The sequence below is a fragment of the Urocampus carinirostris genome, chromosome 1, assembly GCF_059441175.1.
Source record: "Urocampus carinirostris isolate Australia breed hairy pipefish chromosome 1, RoL_Ucar_1.0, whole genome shotgun sequence".
Taxonomy (NCBI): domain Eukaryota; kingdom Metazoa; phylum Chordata; class Actinopteri; order Syngnathiformes; family Syngnathidae; genus Urocampus; species Urocampus carinirostris.
In genome coordinates this window covers 14,786,639-14,808,287 of record NC_142349.1, presented here as the reverse complement: position 1 = coordinate 14,808,287, position 21,649 = coordinate 14,786,639, and the positions used below count along the sequence as shown (strand labels likewise).

The following is a 21,649-nucleotide window of genomic DNA, read 5'->3' as shown; positions in this document are numbered from 1 at the left end:
ATGAACACCAAATGATTACTATTCGGCCCCCCTTTCCATTAAATACTTTGCATGTATCATTTTTTTCCAAAGTTAACTTATTTCAGAAAACTTTTGCAGCTCCTTAAATATCAAGCTGCTCTAAAGTGGAAATACAGTAGCAATTACGTAAATATGATTCGAAAATAAAGCAAAACGAAAGTTAAGAATGAGCGAATGCTTGTAGAGAAAACATTGGGGAATAAAAAGGAAGAAAACTCATCTTCTGGTCAAAGTATAGTACAACACGTTGAACACGTCACATTATTTTTAATGCATGTCAAAATACGGTACTTTGTTACTGCATTCAATATTGATAACGTTTCACATAGCGCATGTTCAGAAAAGTTTAAAACACGTTTAAACAAGCAACATTATCCAGTCTAAAAGCCATACCGCAATTGCGAAATTCATGGTTCTGAATTTGTGGTTGCTTGACTGAGCCATGAACATTGATTTTTGCAATCCGGAGATGGAATAAGAGCTTGCTCTGTCCACTCCACGCATCGGCTCGGTATTGCAGTACCTCCGGGAACGGTGCATCCACAATGATCGCAGCAAGGCTTTAGGGCTAGGACCTTAGCTTGGCCTTTTGGCTGAGAGTAAGTGTCCCGGCTCCTAGGCTTTGTAGCGTATTATGAACTGACCGATTATGGATAATGAATAACGAAGATAGAACAATAACCCTTAAAAATCCCTCCCTAGTAGTCTGGAGTGTTAAACAGAAATGTACAGGTAAACTTGAAATTATGTCAAAATTAAAACATTCACACAGCTGAGAGCCCACTTCTCCAAAACTCTCACTAGTGATACCTCTACATATGGGCATCTTGATATAAGAGAAAGATACAAGCTGTCTTTCGAACAAAATTATTACTTGACATCCGAGAGAAAATCCAAGATCAGACGTTCCAGACGCAACCACTAGAAGGCCAAATACTTGAGACGGCTCACCTTCAGAATACAGCTCGTACCAGTTAGGGCATACATTTCTCGCCTACCGGATTTGATCCCGTGCACTGGCGCTAAAAATATTCACGCATTGCATATTTCGTGTTTGCGTGACGGGAAGCAATGCCGGAAAAACTATACGACTCCCAAGCACCGGCCAAACTTGTCGTTGACGCCGCGACTATCTCCCTTTACGACACGGGAAGAAACTGCCAGGGGTGGCAGAGAAGGACACGACCCCGTGTCGGAGGTCTATGCCCCGATGCTACCGCCCCACGTTTCCGCATCCTAGCTGACCGCGTTATTCATTCAAGCACACAGCTTTCAGAACCTAAACCCAGGGCCCGGGTACACAACCCAGGAAGTCATACTCAGCTTCAGAGGGGGGTAGCAGAAACTTAGCTCCACTCGTCATACATGGGGACTGTGTGGAAAGAGTCAATTCCTTCAAACTCCTGGGAGTGCACAACTCCGATGACTTCACCTGGCCCATCAGAGTCTCCACTTCCTGAGAGTGCTCAGGAAGACCAACCTGCAACAGAAGCCACTACTGTCTTTCTACAAAGCTACAGTGGAGAGCATTCTGGCACACGACGTCACAGTGTGATATGCTGGGAGCACTGCTGTGGAGAAGAAAAAACAGAGTAATCAACACAGCCCAGAAAATCATTGACTTCTTTCTGCCCAGTCTCAAGGATATTGCCTACTTGCAATACCACAGCAGAGCCACTGCCATTTTAAAGGACTCTTCTAAACTTCTGGTGGACGGTACAGGTCTCAAAACAAGGATTAACCGACAGTTTCTTCCCAAGGGCAATCACCTACCTAAACCAACACGCCAAATTGTGGAAAAATATAAACCTTGAATTTTTGTTGCTGTCAAATGCTACTGCACTACTTTTTATAGCACTTATTGTTCATTCCACTATTACAACTTCAGCTAGACTCTTAACACTACATTGTAAATATTTTTAACTAATCGCCCTGACAGTCTTTTATCTTATTTTTTCTTAAGAACATGTTTAGCATGGAGTGCCATGTCTAATATCGTTTCAAAAACAATGAAAAAATTCAAATCAATTGGGGCTTTAAAGTCATAATTATAATATTTATCTTATTACTGTATTTTTGTGTTCAATTACTATTTGAATGAGTTTTTAGTGATCATGAGGATGTCTTATGTGTACTTGGTGTTAATGTGGATGCTATTGGGAGGCTGAGAACCGATAAACTGGTTTTTAGTTATTTTTTAACAGGAAAGTTCACACAAGATACAAGCAATTCTAGATACAAGCTCGTATGTAGAGGTACAACTGCATGTTGTGTTTTGGAATTGGTTTCGCGGAACTTTGGCATAGCTAAGAATTCCTGTTTGGAATTTATGTAGTGTCAAACAAGCATCATACTTCATTGTCAGCAAAGTGCATTTGAAAATCTGCAACCAGTGCAGCTAGGTGGCATTGGCGAAAACAAAAAAACATTCCTATGAAAATGTCACCCATCGTGTCCGACTTGATAACTTTTTAAAAACAAAAAACTAAAACCAGCAGCGCGAGTCGGAACAATATTCAATGAGTTACCCATGGACAATATTGATTACTGATACGAAATGAATGCTCAGCATGCGTCGAGATTATGAGGCGGCATCAAAGCTCTTATCTTCATCTACATCTTCTGAATCTCAAAGAGGCGCACGTCCGTGTCATACCAGATGGGCGGGTCCACGTTGCTGGGGAACGAAAGGAAGGGAATGACTTTATTATGATTCACCGGTTTCTTGTAAAATCCCATGACTAATGGATTTGTGTTGATTGCCCGGGATCCAATCAACAACTCACCGCAAGTAGACCACGCCCCACATGTAGGTGCGAAACCACATGGCCGTGCCAGCGTTGGCCTGGTACTTCCGGATTAGTATGGGGTGAGGAACAGGCAACAGGCCAACTAATGTTCCGTGTTGCAGAAACTTGAGGATCTCTGATTCATCTGTCAGGCCCCTGCAGTCACATCAGTAATAATCAGGGTTCATAAACCTTTTTAATGGCCAAATTCAAGCACTTTTAAGGACTTTCAAAGCCAATTTTCTAATTTCTCTAGTACCATTAAAAGAAAAAATGTGGTGTGAATCATGTGTGTTGCAGATCCACCAATGTATCTGTGATTTACATTGGCGGCTTTTAATCATTGTTTGCATTTATCAAGATTTTAAGATCATGAGTAAATTACAAATATATTTGTTCTTGAAACAAATCTCTTCCCACTTTTGGTGTTGGGTAAAAATGACTAAAAATTGTGGCTTACATTTTAAGTTCTGCCTATTACAATTTCCAAGTGGGAAATGCTACCTTAATTTTTATTTTTTAATTGAAGTCCATCATTGATACGTAATCCTTGCACTAGTACACATTTCATAGTGTCCTGTTTAGGTGTAGTATGCATGCACTTATCCTTTTCGGCGGAACCAATAAAAGTCAATGATGCTTCATAGGACAATGCCAAAAAACTCATGCCAGCTGCCATTAATCTCAGGGGAAGAAGAAATGTAATGCACTGGACTGCAGCGTTGGCATCATTTTCAAGCACACTTGACTAGAAACATGGCAACAATTTTAAGCATGTACAGGCACTTCACTTAAAATTCAAGACATATCAATCCCTTGAATACTCAACATTAAAATGAAAGAATTTTTAAGTATTTTAAGCACCAATACAAACACTGAAAACATGTTTGTTACAGAGGTAAAGTTGGAAAAAAGCTCTAAATCCAAAAAGTGCGCACTTATCGATGCAGATCTTTTCCACTTGTGGTACCAGCACCTGCAACAAACGCATGATAGTCTGCAATGGGAGTTTACACTTCCAGGACAGGACCTGAAAAGGACAAATAGAGAAAACGGGGTTAGGCAAGAGACTTTTGTTTTGAAGTATCGTAAAATCAGGAATACACTAAAAGCTGCATGCTCAAATTTAAAAACAAAACTCAGTTTTGTCTGAGTACAAGCCTCATCGAATTTTAAGTCACCGTCTTAAAAAAAAAACCCAAACTCATTCATATCCATTTCTAGGGTTTTAAGCCCAGTGCAGAGACACTGTATTATTTGGCCACAATATATCACTGTATTGTGTAGTGCAACCAAAAATGAATGCTACAAAGCACAAGGAAAAATACAAACTACGGAGACTCAAAGTGATCAAACCGCAACATTTTACTTTTCATTTCTCGGACCAGCCTTTCAAAAGGTTTTTGGTTCTTGAAGTTTCAGGTAGCAGCAAAATGACGGATAATCATGTCAGCTACCTCCATGTGAGCCCCTTGTGTGAAATAGAGATATCTCAAACTACGGGTATTTAAAAATCCACGTTTATATAATAGTGCATGCATTTGTGCTATTCATTCAAATCAATATGTATATATATTTTTAAATCAAGTATTTTTAATCACTAGGAGTTGCCAAAACCCAGTTTATAGCTGGCGCCAAACGCTTGGGGAATTTGGCGTCAGCACTTTTGCCTGGAGAACGCCAACGGCGCAGAGCCCCACGCACCTTACGTTCTGCTCTGAGTTCTTCACGTCACATTTTTAGATCATGTTACAATTCAAGAAGGCGAATACAAAGAGGAGCACATATTTAATACTGCGCTGAAACAAAACACAAATGAGCGCTGCATCACGCAACATGTGAGCGTTATATTTCTACAAGACACATCAGAGCAAGTGTACTGTGGAGAATAGTGCCAGACTGCAACACAGACATGTATTTTTGTATTGTCATTGGTGATAGTTGCAGTAACGGACCAAATTGCATTCTCTTGTCATCGTACTTCGAGGTATTAAGGAAACTTCAGCGACCCGATATTGACTCTGATGATATGGTAAGTGTAGCGGTTTTGATACATTACGTCCATTGCTGTTCAATTCAGATGTATAAATTGTGTCTTGCATCTAGAGTGCATGCGTTGTGGAAAAGAGCATTTCGCTATTTTCCTCGGAGCAGCACACACTTAAACAATTTGCAAGTGATTTGCAATTACAGAAGTTGTGATTAATCCTACAATTTATTGGTTTACTGTTGCCTAACAAAAAAAAGAATAATCCAAATCGTATTTAAAGGTATTCCTATACAGTGGAACCTCGGTTCTCAACCATAATCCGTTCCAGAACCCTGTTCAAAAACCGTTTTGGTTGATCATCGAAAATCGTTTTTGCCATTAAAAGTAATGTAAAATCATTTTAATCCGTTCCAAATCCTTGAAGGCTTACCATGAACGTAAACATGAAGCTAACCCAGGCTAATCGTACGTTCGTGTTACATGAACGTGTAAAAATAAAAAAATCAGGTCGTTTACACGTCATTTAGCACCGGGGTCTCCACAACAAGTGGTGAGCGGTTAAAGGATTAAGAAAATATTTATGAATAGGATTTCTACCTTTGTGGTGGTCTGCAGAAACCATGCTCTATTCCCTCGCAAGAAGGGAAACTCGCACATCTTCATATTTTGCTATTATTTCTTTCTTATATGCAATAGTTGTACGCACTACTTTTCTTTTTTCACCTGTAGCAACTTTGCTGCTTGCACCGACCTTCTTCGGAGGCATAATTAAGGGCTAAAACAGAAAGCGAAAAGAAGTGCGTGTGCACGTGATAACAGTTCTTCACGAGGGGTGGGGGCAATCTACACGATCTACACCCGTACGCCGCTCAGCATCGCACCCTGGCGTACCGGCGTTCGAACTCCGATTTTTTGAACAAAAAGCGAAGCAAGAATTTCTCAAAATTTTGGGTCGAGAACCGTTTTTTTCGAACTGAGAGGCGTTCGAAAACCGAGGTTTCACTGTATTCCTAAACATGCAAAATGTGACGAAATAGTACAAGGTATTTGCATAAACGGTATATTCAAATTATTTCCAGACATAATGCATTTAGAAGACAGCATGTCTTTGTCATCCTGAGCTGTGACATCATCGGAGGAACACCATTAAGGTAGCTAGCCTTTTGCCAAATTGTTTTGCGTATTAGTCGTAGAGGAAGTGTTTTAAGTTTTGGTAGTTTTTGTGGAGAATGCTTATGCGTTGCAGGTTGATGCAAGTGTAACGGTACAACAAAGGGACAGCAGCCAACAAGAGGTTAACAGGGACCGATTAACGAAAGGTGGCTGCAGCCTCGGAGCAGCCAGTTCTAACCGGGAACCAACAACGAAAAGCAGCAACAACTGTAGAGACATAGACGAAGCCGACCCGGGATAAACCAAGGAGCACGGCAATGCTGGCGTTCACGCCAGTCTAGCCGGCCAAACCACACACGGCCAAACACAGAATCCCACCGGCAGCCCCGACTCTAACGGGGAGCTATTTGGAAAATGTAAACCAACCGCAACACACGCAGCGAAAACTGCAAACGAAAAGCCACAATCCCCTAAATCCAAGAAGACATGAGCGGTATACTACAATAGCTGTCTGTTTCAGAGGTCGCCTCACATGTGTTAATTTTATTAGTGTTGTGTTTCATCAATGACTTCAGCTCTACAGGAAATCGTCCGGATGGGTCAACTCAGAGACTAAATATCTCGAGTCCCCCAGCAAGTGAAATATTTTGTGTCATATTTGCATCACTGTGAGTAGCAACACTACACATTTAGCTCCTAATTGCAAAAAAAAAAAAAAAAAAAAAAATCATTTTGGGCATACCTTTAAGTCGCAGTGTTTATAATTTAACAAAAAGGTCACGGCTTGAAGTCTGGAGTTAACAATAAAGAAAAAAGTACACAAATATGCTGACCCATTCTGGTGTAGGAGCCCAATGTGATGCTGAGGAAGCACTTGACAAACGTCTTCTCTCCATTTCTGCCTCAGTGTAGAAAACATCCTGTGAGAAATTTGACATTGCACCATTTGTGTGACAAGTCTAGATTAAAACGCCCGAATAGTGACAAAGTCATACTGACTTCACTGTCTTTTCCTGAGTTGGATTCTGTGTCACTGGTCCCACTGGCTGTGATCTTCTCTGAGCGCTCCATTTGTGCGACCGACACCATGGTGCCGTCCTCGGACACCTGAGACTTCTCGGTCAGTTTATCAATGCCTGTGTAGACATGCGTATAAGACCCCAATCCTCTAACCTTTATTGCATTAAATATAAAAGTGGCTGGTTTACCGGGCATGGCGACCAGGCTGGCCTTCAAGGTGCCAGGTTCTGCGGCCACGGCGGGGCGGGAACCTTCCATGGAGACGGTCTCTTGCGAGCTGGTGCGAGAAATGACGTCAGGCGTCTTCCTCTTTCTCTGCAGGGCCTTCTGGATCGTGGCCGGGTCTGACGGAAGGTTCGCCAGCTGGTGGAAGATGTTACGCTTGCGGATGATGGCGTACACCAGATTGCAGTTCCCTGGTGAGAGCAATCGACGAGGTAAAGCTTTGTCTTGGAGGGATGGAAGCAAAATACAAATGTGACTTTGAACCAACTAGTTTGGAGTAATTGGTTTATCCGTTTCTGGCTAATTTGATTCAGTTTTTAATACTGGACCGCCGCAAGGGAGCTTTCACAGGATGCCGGTTCATTATTTTGACTATTATTGCGCACGGTCGTTTGTTGTTTTGACGAGTATGCACTGTTTACATCATTGTCACCATCGACCAACCATATTGCTGTTCTTTGACCTTTTAGTGCAGATCAGCTTTTATAACCTAGAAGTTTTAACAAAAAGAAAGCGCTCATGGGTGGGCTTTTAGAACAGGTTTGAATTTCTTATCTCAGATTTGGACTCTCTCGTCTTCTCTTTAAAATCCATTGATGTTTTCTCTCCTTATATTGAGTGTCTACAAAACTTAAAACTAATCACACACATGTTTCAAACTGCAAAGACTAACTCCAAAATATATATAATTAATTTAATAAATAGGAAGAAAAATCGTCTCTGCAAATAAAACCTCTTGTTCTGTTGGAAAATAATACTTAACAAAAAAAAATATTTAAAAGACGTTATGTGGCAACTTTTTACTCGGGGGGTTTTAGAAATGTCTTTTTTGGGTATATTTTGGAGCCCTTCCTTTAATACCAATATTCAAAAAAAAATTTAATTTAAATATTCTATTTTAATTCTAAAAATGAAGATGATATACAGAAATCAGTTTAAAAAACACATTTAAGTCGAATGTTAAGACTTTTAAACTCATTTAATTTTTAATTTAATGGGTATTTGTCAGAAGATTTAATATCTCATCTCATTAGCTGTACCGCTTATCCTCATTAGGGTCGCGGGGGTGCTGGAGCCCATCCCAGCCATCTCCGGGTAGTGGGCAGGGGACACCCTGAACTGGTTGCCAGCCAATCGCAGGGCACACAGGGACAGACAACTCGCTCGCTCATTCACGCCTAGGGACAATTTGGACCGGCCAATTAACCTGAAATGCAAGTTTTTGAATGTGGGAGGAAACCGGAGTGCCCGGAGGAAACCCACGCAAGCACAAGATTTAATATCTAAATTTGGAAATTGTCTATAATGCAAATATGTCACTTTTTTCACATTTTCAGCTGCGTATGAGAATATTTGTCATAATGTAATACACCTAATTGCAAGTACTCTTCACACACCAATATCAGCAAAAAGCCACCCAAAACCTATAGTCAATATTTAATGTTACATTTTAATGTTGAAAAAGAATTCATTACCTTGTCATTGACAAATGAAGATACAGCATGTTGCCAGAACTAGCAGTTCACATCAATGTGAACTCATGCTGATGAGGCATAGTGGCAAATCATGAAGAATGTGAAAAACATTTGATAATATTTGGACATGCAATATTTCAACCAGGTTTGGCCGTAAAAGTGAACTTCAGTGAGAAACGGTTTATCTTAAAACTGGGCATATTCACATACCTGTCAACCTATACACTCACCCTGTATTTGTTTGATTACTTCAAATTTTGTACACCGTATAACAATTGCTGCACAGGGATTCTTTGTTAAAAGAGACATATCTCTTATTACCCATTTTGGCTACAATCCGGATAGTCTTGGTCACTGGTAGCAGACAACGATGGCATTAAAGATTGTTAATGAGGAAAAAGTCTGTGAAATTCCGAGCCGCTACATATAATTGGACTAATTGTACTGCAAGTGGAGATAGAACTAAGCAAGATGCTGAAATTAATTAATTATTTTGCTTATCTGGTTAATAAAATAAACTTGTTTCCACAATTTACTTTTGTTTTGAATTCTACATAGTCAGTGTTGCTGTGAGTTATTAGGTGCCCCTTTGTGCTTGCAAGGTTTGTTGTCGCTTAATGGAGGGAATTTCTATAATCAATACGGGGAGAAATTTGCTGAGTTTGACAGAAATGGAGTCACGTAAAAAAATATAGTTTCCTTACCGTCAAACTGATACTGGATGATGTTGTTGAATGCTTCCAGGAGGAAAAAGACTAGATGGTGGTTCTGAACAGCAGAGAACAGAAACCAGCTGGTGGAAAAAGCCTCCAGCAGGTGGAGCAGTTTATTGGCTGCTACCATGGACAGGCTCTTCAAATAAGGTGACACTGTGACAAAAATCCTTTTTAGTTGATTCTTTTAACTTGTCTTAAGAGGAATGGAGGGCTCTAAAATACTTAATAAAGAGGAGAATTAATCACCGTTCACAACAATGGTGAGCAGGCAGTCAAAGAGAGGCTGCAAGCGCTGGTGGCCCGTGGTTATAACCTTGTGGAAGACCTGCAAGGCAAACAGAGCGACAGCTGGTTGCCTCTCACGGCGAGATGGAACGCCCGGTTTCTATGGAGACGTGCTCGGGCCACTCACTACAATCAGAAGGTCAGCGTGAGTCCCAGTGAACACTGGGATGTCCATTGGAACATGGAGGGCGAAGGGCTTGTTCAGGCGAACGCCAAAATTCCTCTCGCCGCTCAGCAGAAGCAGGATGAACACGCCGATGTGCATGAGGCCAACACGTGCTGCACATATACATGTCAAAAACATGTTGTTGGGTTGTGGTTCTTGACTCATTGATAAGTTTGATCTGTTGTTAATATTGGACACCTGCAAAGGAAATTGCGTAGGATGCCAGTTTATTATTTTGATTATTATCGTGCACTGATGTTATTTGTTTTGGCTATTAGTGAGTGAAGTAATGCGTTTTGGACAATGTAATACAAACATTTTGGAAAGAAAAGTTTTCCTCCAGTGATTTGGGTCTTAGTATTAGAATTGCCACGCGTTCTTGCCCTTCAATGCTGCGGTCCAGATCATCTCTGAAGTGAAAGATAATGGCAGCTGGATGATGAAGGTACTGTATCGGAGGCAGATCAGGGAGTGTTTCCTGCTCCTGGTAACCATGTGGTGGAGCAGGCCCCTATTCAGACTGTACCTGCCCTAGAGACACCACGAAAAGTGGTGCTCTTACGATATTGGAGGTCAACCCTTTGATTACCACGGGGGGAGCGGCGCCCCCATTTGACAAGTTCTATTTAAATCACTGTAACTCCGTGACCGTTGGGCTAAAAGAGAAAAGTCAAAGGAGAGAAGACGGGCTTTGTATAAAACCCTTGATTTTAATGACCGGAGTAAGTAATACTATTTGTATTTTTGTTTAACTGTTTCACAATTTGGGTAACCTAAGATCTTTTGGCGTGGCCGTTGAATGTAAGTTTTTGTTTTTTTAATCTAATATAGTGCAATGTAACGTAGCCTAGTGTAACACAACATATCTTAACATTATGTTAATGAATGTACATACTTAAAGGGCCACTGTGTAATATTTAGCCACTAGACGACACAGTATTCGTTAGTGAGAATGAAAACGAGTGCTACAAAACACAAGGAAGAATGCGAACTACAGAGACTCAAAGTGACCAAACCGCACCATTTTTTGACCCGTTTTTTTATTTTTTATAGTTTTTTGGGTTTCCAATATCAGACAATTATGTCAGCTCCCTATAGATGAGGCTCCTGTTATGTCACATTAATACAAATTTCTCAACCTACGATTAGTTTAAAACAATGCACATTTACATAATAGTTTGTGTATTTTTGCCTAAGATTTATATCAATATTTTAAACGGAGGCACTACACCATACATACACACCATCCCTAATGTAACATGTTCTGTTATAACAGAACCGAACCAAAACAAAAACAAGAAAAGACTTACACTGGTCAGCTCTGGCATCATTAAGGTAGTAAAGGATGGGTACTAGAATGTCCAGCACATCGCTGCTCTTCAGGACGAAAAAGAGGAATTTCTGGTATGGGAACATATAGACAAGTTGATTTTATTTTGGTTTATCTTTCATAAGTGTTCATTTCCAGTTCCAAATTGGACACCACATTTATGTTAAAGGTCTTCATAACACCACACACAAATGTATATTTTAATCACTGGCCATTTACGCTGTTTTGGGGGGCTGATCCACGTCTGTTGCGTGGCAAATGTAGCAGAAAAAAAGGAATGCTTGTAATAATGAATACTTGTAATAATCTCCTAATTCCTCTACGAAAATTTAAGATTTTTTTTAAATGATGTGAGACATCTTTTTTTTCAGTAATGGGCTCCGAGGGTGCAGGACATCTCTTATGGCCTTAAAATATCTGAATGATCCATCCATCCATTATCTGCACCGCTTATCCTCAGTAGGGTCGCGGGGGTGCTGGAGCCCATCCCAGCTATCTTTGGGCAGTGAGCAGGGGACACCCTGAACTGGTTGCCAGCCACTCGCAGGGCACACAGAGACGGACAGACAACTCACTTGCTCATCACACCTCGAGACAATCTGGATTCGGCCAATCAATCCGACATGCATGTTTTTGGGATGTGGGAGGAAACCAGAGTGCCTGGAGGAAACCCTTGCAAGCACGGGGAGAACATGCAAACTCCACACAGGAAGGTTTGATCTCACGACCTTGGAAACTGTCGCACACACGCCAACCACAGTGCTGCCTTTTTTCAGTCATGTGATTCTGATTATATTTTGTCAACAAACATATATTAAATACTTTCAAATTGTCTATAAGCTTCCTTTCATTCTTCTCCCCGGTTGCGCTTGTTTGAGATGTATGCTTCTATGTTTAAGCATTTAAACAATCACATTTCAGCAATTAGTTGTTGCTTGGCTAAGGCCTAACACAAAACATTCTGAAGGCCCTGAGGCATAATATCAGTCTTCGAAACAAATTGTTGTTTGAGCCAATCCGATTTTGAGTTGACAACATCAAGGCCTAGGGCTAAGGGGTTGTTATGCACCAAAGCAATAACAAGGTTATACACTGGTATGTTGATTTATCAGCAAAAGGTCAGACAACTCCGAGCGAGCAAGCCTTTCGCAAGCGGGAAAAGGTTTTGTAGGCCACTTTCAGCCTAGAGCTAAGATCTTAAGCCCTAGCAAATTTCTGTCCGGTTGGGCCCAAAATGTCAATGTCTGGCAGAGCTGCTCATGCTGCCTTTTTGGGTATTAAATTCCTGTCTTTGTTCTTTTTAAGAGGTATTTTTCAACTTAAAGTTCATTACAAAAGAAAGGCTTTATGTGTTTCAAGTCGTTTGACTCTTTCACTGCTTCAAAATACTGCTTAAGAATGTATCTTTTAGGCCTGGTGGTTTTCTGTGGTAGCTTTCTAGCATGATGTTTGTTGACTACGGTAATCACGCAATGTATGTGTGCGTGCCGACCTTCGTTTTATATCACCAACAAAAGTTCTGTTTGCAACAATTAGGAGTTTCAGTATTCTTGGTTTTACTTGATCATAAAGAAGAAAAAATGACTGGTGTCAGGTCAGACCAAGGTAGGACGTCACAAAAGGGTAGGAAAGTTAGTCGGAAAACCGGTTTGTTTGAAAACGAAACATAACTATTTTAGCTCCAGTGACAGCGTAGTTGTAAGCACGGTCTGCCACTGATTTTGTCAATCCCGGTCTTAAATAGCTGCAATTCTCATAAACAAACAATATTCCGATTCATGTTTTTGATTCATATAAGAAGGTGCATTCATAAGAATGCAGTTTGAAATAAATAGGATAGAATTTAATCTATCATTCACACATTGATCTTCTCCAAACATTAAGTATAAACACAGCTTCTCCGATACCTTATTGAAGTCACAAAATTTCCAGAATAGCACCAGGAGTTCCTGGTGGAACTGGATCTTCTTGGTGGAATTAGGTAGGTATGTTTGAGTCAAGGGATTGGTGAGGAGACGAGCCAACCCTTTCAGAACAAAGTCAAAATCCTGGATGGAACACAAACAGCTTTCAGGGATAAGCTTCTCATTTAACCTCACCCATGTTCTCTGGGCAAGTACCTCCTCTCTATGAATCCTCGATAAATAATTCACAAACAGGTTTTCGGGGCCGGTGGGCTGCATGGGAAGAAGAAATCATTATTCTAGCACATCACTGACACATGAATGTGGTTTCTTGGCGAACCTCTTGTTCCTCCACACTGGACGGGGACGACGGGTGATGGGAAGCCCCCCTGTCGTGTTCCAGGGTGACGATGAGGATCTGTACGGCCTGCTCTACCAGCTGCTCTCGGTAGTCGGAGAAGAGCAGGTGGTTGTACGGGATTCCGTACCCCACCGGGTCGTAGGCGCTCACTACATTAAGTAGTGATGTGAACAGTGGCAAAGCGTGCCTTGGGTGGAAAAATTACGTTGATAAGATTTTTCAGATATAGTGATCCCTTGTGTATCACATGGGTTGGGTTCCAAAATAGGTCAAGTAAAAACCTTTATTTCTTTACAATTATTATACAATTAAGGGCCGAGTGTGAAATATTTGACCACTAGATGGCACTGTAGTGTCTAACGCAAACAAAACCAGTGCCACAGAGCACATCGTAGCAGCAAGTGGCAAGACAAACCTGGCGGCGACCTAAGAAGAAATTCCACTACGTAAAAGAATAACACATTTCTCGACCTATGAAACTTTCTATTAAAAAAACCCCATTGGTATGATAGTTTGGGTATTTTTGCCTAGTACTCAAATAAAAGGTTTTGGGGAATAATTAACTATTTGTACTACTAGTAGGAACAATATATTACACAATTTTCCTTTAAATACTTTAACTACAATTAAAAAATACGAGCATTTTTACAGGCTCAAGCATTTATTTGACAACTAAAAGTGCTGTGTAAACATGTATTTATTTAGGTTTAAACTTTTAGGCATATGTTGATTTCTTAAAATGATGACTCAAAAGTGGGTCGTGGACCCTTCATCAGTGAGTCGCGTACCTTTCCTCTCAATGCTAAAAAGGAAAAAAAAATCGGGTCAACCAAAGGTCAATTACACTCCTGTTCAGTCAATTGGCGCTGTTCCAATTGAGTTAGGGAGGGAGCACATCTCATTTTATTGTGATCTTGTTTGTTTTATTTCCTTTTTTTCTTCCCATAATAAATGGGTTTCAAGAAAGTTAGTGATAAGGGGAAATAAAAATACAATCGTGTAGAAGAAGGAAATTATTACAAAAAACGAATGTTTGCTGTTCATCTTAGAAATTCCCCATTTCACTTAACTGACTTCGGCACATATTTAAGCAATAAACACACTAAAGGCTAAATCTCAATATATCATGCAAACAATTTCACTGGCACATTTCTAGGTGTCACTGCTTCGTTGAATCAGTCACTTCTCAAAGTGAAGCAAGGCACACCAGTGTCAATTGATTTTTTTTTTTTTTTTAATCTTTAAGGGGAAAACCGTAGTTTCTGTGATGGGACTGTATCACCGTAGTGGGTCAAAGAAAACCGCACTCATTACGGCAAAACCGTAGTCCTTGGCAGGTATGCATGAGTAAATACGTTATATTTTTTATGGTTCCCAAGTGTAACACGATAGAACAGATTGTGTACCTTAAGTCCTCATTGAAGCCCCAAGACCCTATGTTTGGCCTACCATTCGCATAGAAAGATCTCTCACACACACACACACACACACACACACACACACACACACACACACAGCGCCTGCGGGCTTACCGATTTTCAGTAGAGCAGAAAAAAGTCACCCAGGGGTTGAGGGTGTGGTTGTCCGTCGAGGCGGGTAGGTACATGACCTCGGAGAAACAGGTGAGCAGCAACCTCAGAAGTTCAGTGCTGACCGGCAACACACGAATAAATAAAATAGGGCGTCTAGAAAAGAATAAGGATGAGTAGGACTCACCGGTTTAAATCATGGATGTAGTTGAGCGGGGGGGACTGCGCAAAGCCCACTCCCGCTTCCCAGATGTATTCACAGCTATCTATGGAGTGCATGCTTTCTACAGAGTCCTGCAATCCAAATTCATGGGCGAATGAAAGACTATAATACTGTTCATTTTTATAGGAAAAGCACTGTCTTTTTTAATGAAGATACCATTAAACTAATTCGAAATACACCCCATATATTGCTTACGTGGTTAAAATGTCTGTTTTTTTTCAATAACTACAAAGGTGTTTAGAGACCCATTTCTAATAACCAGCGCCATGTGATTGCTAATGGCATATGGAGGCTAATGGATGATTAGATCACCCTTGTGAAAGTATCTTAGCATAGCTGAAAACAGTTTCGCTCGTCAGCTCAGCTATATAACTGACCATTAGTACAGTATCTAGAGCATCACATTTGTGGTTGTGATTAAACTTTCAGGATGGGCAGAAAAAGAGAACTTTCATGTCAAACTCAACAATCTTTTCTTGTTCCAAGCAATGAAGGTATTCCATGTGACAAATTGCCAAGATATTGAAGATCTACAACGTTGTGTACTACTAATTTTGGGAAAAAGTACAAACAGGCTCTAATCAGAGTAGAAAGTAAAGTGGGAGTACAATACAGTCTCTAGTTTGAGAACTATATGCCTTATAAGTCCTTAACTATGAGTTTTGTTAAGTAGTACCAGCAAAGTACTTGTGTGAACATCTACATTGAGGAGGTGACTCTGTGATGCTGCCGTTCAAGGAAGAGTGGCAAAGAAAAAGCCATACGTAAGACTGGCAAACAAAAGGAAGCGCTTAATGTGACCAAAATAACACAAATATTTGACTCATTTGATAAATAAAAGTGTGAATTATTTATGGAAAACACTAAATTGTATGGGAAACCACAAACTTTTAACCTTTCACAGAATGGATTAGTTACTGTATATTCAAGTATTATGCAAAATATTTACGTTTGTAAATCCCTGTTGATTTCCCCTGTGTGCAAAAAAAACTTTGCTTACTTACAGATTGCATTTGAGTGGGAATTAATTTAACTTTAAAATAAAGGTGATGATTTTGAATTCAATGAGTGAGCTACAACAATAACGCAGCAAAGTAATACATTTCCACTAAATACAATTGCACACTATGATACGCACTTAGCCCGTAATGTACAGAATCAAAAATGATTACGTTAGAGTCACAGCATTCCTATGAGCTAATTAAGCAACAAAGTTATCTTCCTGTTGTGACTGGCAATGTCATCACGTTGTTTTGATTTTTCAAACCGGCTCGGCTGACAGGTTTAGTGGGGTGGTTTTGCGGCAGGAAGAAGGAAGGGGAAAAGAAAGATAAGAAATACACACAGTAAATAGCCACTGCAAGTGAGTGGAAACTGAGGACTTACAGGGCCTCTTCTGTGGCTGTGCACGGTGAATTCAGGGCAAAAAAGCAAGTCGGCGATGGCAAGGAGTAGCGACTCGGCCAGGGGTCGAGCACCCTCGTCGTCATCCAGATCCTCTGTCTGGGAAAAATACAACCAAGCGGCACATTTTCAAACTCGTTATCCAAAGTATAACCCTCCCATTGTGTTAGACCCGTTTTGGATTTTAAATGTATACAGAAAAACTAAAATTAGATGATTTAGTAAAATCTTTCACTGCACAACTACTATTTAATATCAACAAAAACATAGTGCCAGTAAACATCTGTAAATTATTCATTTGGAAAGAGGGAAATTATAATTTAAGGGGCCGTAGTGAAATTCATAATACCAAAGGTGAGAACCACCAGGAAAAGTATGTGTGTGTCTGTGTGTGGAGTCAAGCTTTGGAACGGATTACAAGACAAGATCATACGTTGTCCAACTATTCACTTGTTCAGGTTTAGATACAAAGGAACATTCCTGGCGGAATACAGAGATGAGGAGGTTGGGGTACGAGTGGTGCGGTAGATTGGGACTAGTGCGTCAAGTTAACTTTGTGTTATTGTTGCTATTCTTATATCAAAACTGTTATTATTAATATCATTACAATTGTTGTTATATCATTGGTATATTTGGTGGGAAAGATGAAGGGGTAGGTAATACAAGCATTTGCTTCGTGCTACCCCTTTTCGAACATATTATGTAAAGTTATTTTGTTGTAGAGTTATTGTTTTTGTTCTGTTTTTATTTTGATGTTCGAATAAAGTTTTCATTCTTTCATTCAAAAATATACACATCTTTATTGCATCAAGCCTTCTTGACTTTGTTTGGATAGTTTATTCCAACAAAATAAAGAAATACAGTTGTCGCTAGGTTGTAAAATGCTCTTATTGAAACGGTTACATTTGTTTTGTTTCAACACAGCTAATAAATCAAAATGATAAAACACTAACTACCACCAAAACTGAAATCATAAGTAGACTAGGGGTGGGATCATATGCTTTGGTCATAATTTGATTGTGATTCTATTTATATCACAATTTTAATATAATTATATAATTCATATAATTGACAATTGTGATTTAATGGCTTTCCTAAAAAAAACAACCAATTTAAATCATACACTTCCGCGACAATAAACACTGTGAATGATATTCAAACAATGCACGTCAGTCAGTGTCAGTCAGTCCGGAAGGTGACATTTATTTTGACCGAGACAATGAGAACATAACATAAACACCGTGCAACAGGTTTACAGCCAAAAAAATGTCATGAACTGGAATTTCGACAGAACACAAATATGGCCCCGAATGATCTTATTTACAGGTAACACTTTAAGGTAATAAAATAAAATAGAACCGTTAAAAGAAAAGAAAAAACAGCACAAGTGAAAGCTATCAAATTAACATCAAGATCCTTCAAATTTAACATATTTCTCTTAAAACCCGGTGCTGCAGGTAAACATTGCTGTCCGAGGTGATGCTTTCAGTCTTAAAGATGTGATTTTAAGGTTCTGTTGGTATTATCCAAAATCATGCATGGACTTGCCCCCTCATAGCTTTCAGATTTAATTTCCCCCTATGTTCCAGTCCAGAACCTTCGCTCTGAAAATGCTGGTCTACTAGTGATCCCAAGAGCCAAGAAGAGAAACGCAGCTTCGAGAGCGTTCTCCATTCGAGCCCCCGTGCTGTGTAATGCTCTGCCCCCTGAGATTCGATCTGCAACCTCAGTGGAACCTCTACTTACAAATGTCTCTACATACAAAAGTTTCAGGTTACAAAGTACCTGAATGGGAAAATATTGCCTCGAGTCACAAAGGCGTTTCAGGATACAAATTCCAAAATACAGTACGGTACGCTCTCAGAGTTCTACCTGGCACCCGGTGCGTATACGTGAACCCCGCCATGCTCTTCGTGTCCTCATCCTGTTCTGTGTGGTACCACTACAAAAAGCTATCATTCACAATGAAGACATGCAGAAAAGTGTACAAGGAGGAAAAAAGAGGAACAGACTTTTTCTGGCCATTGAAACAAAGCAAGAGATAATGGAAAGGTATGAAAACCCACACCGAGTTCAGAGACGACAGGAGGAGGATTCAAACGTCATTCCATCAGCCCAAAAAAAGGCGTTTTGGCAAAATTCCATTAGGTCTCAGAATTTGTAGAAATAAATCACTCAGAAAAAGTGTTGACAGGTCGGGCTATCGCTCATTATGATGACATCTACTTCTCGCATTTCTGACAGTTTGTCAAAAGCCAGCAAAAGCAGATGTCATTGAATCCGTTTTTCAAGGAATGCGAGGCAAAAAACACTGCTGAGGAACAGTTGAAAGGTAAATTAATATTTGTATTACTTACTTTATTCTTTGTTTTTTTTACATTATGTGCCTCTCGTTTTATGTTTATTGTGCGGTATGCTAAATTTAACATGTATTTGTTTCATGTTCTGATGTTCTTTTATGATTTATTAAAAAACATATCCTACTTTTGCGGGGCTTGGAACAGATTAGCGCATTTACACTCAAAAGACGTCTCTATTTACAAATGTTTCAGGTTACAAAGCTACTCCTAGAACATATTAAGTAAGTAGAGATACCACTGTGGGCAGCACGGCGGCGCAGTGGTTAGCGCGTGTGCGGCACTGTTCTGTGGTCGTGGGAACCTCCTGCGTGGGTTCAAATCCAGCTCCAGACTTTCTGTGCGGAGTTTGTATGTTCTCCCCGTGCTTGCGTGGGTTTCCTCCGGGCACTCCGGTTTCCTCCCACATTCCAAAAAAAACATGCATTTCAGGTGAATTGGCCGGTCCAAATTGTCCCTAGGTGTGAGCAAGTGAGTTGTCTGTCCCTGTGTGCCCTGCAATTGGCTGGCAACCAGTTCAGGGTGTCCCCTGCCCACTGCCCGGAGATGGCTGGGATGGGCTCCCCCCCGCGACCCTAATAAGGATAGGCGGTACAGCTGATGAGATAAGATGAGATGAGGTACCACTGTAATGGCAATATGGTCACTCCTATTTCTGGAATGAGTAAACAACGTTCACCACAGGCCGTTTTAAGTCAATGTCAGAGTGTAGCAAACAAAGCATTTCCTTGCATTTATTGAAAAGAATAGAACGCCTTTAATGTCATTAGACAAAGTGTCAATGAAATTCAAAGCTGCCTTATTTAGTGCACATACAGTATACACACAGAATTTAGAGTGACATAGAATTTAAAAAGTATCACTGGCTCACCCCAGCACGGCCGGCACCGGGCACAGTGGACCAGAAGAAACCCCTCCAATCCTGGTCTTCAAAGATGTAGGGCAGGATGCGGGTCAGGATGCGGGTGCAGTTCAGGACCACCTGCTTCTCCCTCTCGCCGGGGCAGCCCGAGTCAGCTCCCTGCACCAATTTCTCCACAGCCTGAGAAGTTCCACAATACAAACATAGTGAGATTCTTACAGAAACTTCTGTTGTTTATTTAGAACAAGGATGTGTCTCGACTCCCGAAACAACATTATAACCTATGATACTGATAGATACTCAATCTTAGCCAATTGCTCCCTTAATTATTGATAAGGATAAGCGGTACAGCTAATCAGATGAGATGAGATGAGATATCAACAGAATTGATACATGCTCTTGTTTGGAATAGTATCTTTCCAAACGATAGCAAAACGCATTTCGACTTCAAACATTTTTAATTCTGTAAGTCGATTCAAGTTAGCATCATTATTTTTTGATTTTAGTCTTGTTCTTGTAGTCAAAAAAAGCAAATTCCTTTAGATAAGCGGGTGTTTTTATTACATTGCGTCAGCAGGCTACATCCAAAGCTACTTGATAAAAGATTAGGAGTAGTCATCGGAATTGAATGTAACTGCTTCAATGTGAAAAGACGTTTTTGGTGAAATCATTGTTTTTGCGATGATATCAGTGTTTTAAAAAAAATCAATTATGAAGTAACTGTAACTTGTTACTTTTTCCCAAGTAAGACGCCCAACATTGATTTTCAATCAATTTTCTGTTGCATCAATTGTATTTATGTTGGGGGTGATCAAGGACCAAAGTCATGGAGTGGAAAGAAGGCAGGAGTTGGGAGGTGACTCACTTCTTTCCACATCCAAGAGCCATTGTCTGGAAGGAAACGGTCTGTGATCGTTTTTAACACTAACATGTTTCCCAATAAGCCAACACAGCTGGCAATCTTACCTTATAGCATAATGTGGCTAAATTGGAAGGCGACTCTTCTCGTAAAGCCCGGATCTCTGCAGCCGGAACTAGTGCAAAAACATCTTGGACTGTGGTGGTGCTGTCCACCCAGAACTGGTCCCAGAATGCGTCATCCGTGGCTTCTACTGGCTGTAAAACAATACAATGAAATATTAAAGTCAAGGATAGGTCAAAACGGATGTGGCACGGCAGTACATTCTAAGCATCACTATTGTGTAACCTCCAAATGAGTGATGACGACTATGTAAACAGCATGCACCTGCCGCATCCATGTCGACACCTTGCAGCTTTGATTGAAACAGGCCATCAGTTTGTGGAAACATCTTAAATATGTATTGCATAATCACTATTCTGTAACACATTTTCATGTCGGTGAACGCGTTTTTAAACACAAAAGGGACAATGTGTTGTCTCGTTATTCGCTCGTCGTAAACATTACCAGAATTAGAGTCTAACCTGCGTTTTGGTGGTCAGCTGAATCACTGCTTTCCTGAAGTTCAGTTTTGAGTCGGTACTGCCCATTGTCAACTATCTATATTTAAATCAAAAATTATTATAAGAGTGGCGGCAATGCCTTGTTAATCTTCTCACCGTCCTTTCCATGGAGTCATTGGAGGAGGGGGCGGGGCTCTGTTTTGGTGTGTTTTCACCCCATTGGTTGCGTACTTGAATGACGTCAGAAAGAGGATTTTCGTTCATGAGCAAGTCATTTGTTATAAATATTACGAATTATTTATATCTAATGAAGTTCCAATTGTATTTTAATATTGATTACCGTAATTTTATATATTTTTCAAAAAGGGAAGAAACGTGATAAATTCAAATTCCACAGACAGTACACAGGATTGTGTAAACAGCGACATCTTTTGGCTTTATTTTTCCTGTCATTTGT

At 40.3% G+C, this 21,649-nt stretch overlaps 1 protein-coding gene and 1 pseudogene across 2 annotated transcripts; one reads left to right on the top strand and one right to left on the bottom strand.

The window, feature by feature from the left end:
* Positions 1 to 268: 268 nt before the first annotated feature.
* On the bottom strand, positions 269 to 21,375 carry hid1a (HID1 domain containing a). 2 transcript variants are annotated; one of them, XM_088327762.1, is made up of 19 exons: positions 21,214 to 21,375; positions 20,737 to 20,886; positions 19,780 to 19,950; positions 16,534 to 16,650; positions 15,112 to 15,218; positions 14,928 to 15,044; positions 13,375 to 13,582; positions 13,251 to 13,307; positions 13,038 to 13,178; positions 11,111 to 11,201; positions 9,762 to 9,913; positions 9,596 to 9,674; positions 9,338 to 9,502; positions 7,122 to 7,349; positions 6,913 to 7,049; positions 6,747 to 6,833; positions 3,749 to 3,840; positions 2,808 to 2,966; positions 269 to 2,698 (listed from the first exon to the last, which is right to left on the bottom strand). In XM_088327762.1, the coding sequence occupies exons 1-19, from the start codon at positions 21,277 to 21,279 to the stop codon at positions 2,635 to 2,637; spliced, it is 2,388 nt and encodes a 795-aa protein (XP_088183888.1). In that variant the 5' UTR covers positions 21,280 to 21,375; the 3' UTR covers positions 269 to 2,634. The 2 variants fall into 2 exon arrangements, with proteins under 2 accessions (XP_088183888.1, XP_088183893.1); XM_088327767.1 differs by lacking the exons at positions 15,112 to 15,218; positions 20,737 to 20,886; positions 21,214 to 21,375 and having other exon boundaries at positions 14,928 to 15,080; positions 19,780 to 19,930.
* Positions 405 to 566, top strand: LOC148373656 (U2 spliceosomal RNA; annotated as a pseudogene).
* Positions 21,376 to 21,649: the final 274 nt, after the last annotated feature.

Bases quoted from the DNA above. Each gene is read 5' to 3' on its own strand.
- hid1a (XM_088327762.1), bottom strand. From the start codon at position 21,279: ATGGGCAGTACCGACTCAAAACTGAACTTCAGGAAAGCAGTGATTCAG. The intron at 19,951-20,736 runs GTAAGATTGCCA...GGAACTTCTCAG, and splicing joins TAGCCACATTATGCTATAAG to GCTGTGGAGAAATTGGTGCA. The intron at 6,834-6,912 runs GTCAGTATGACT...AATTTCTCACAG, and splicing joins ACTCAGGAAAAGACAGTGAA to GATGTTTTCTACACTGAGGC.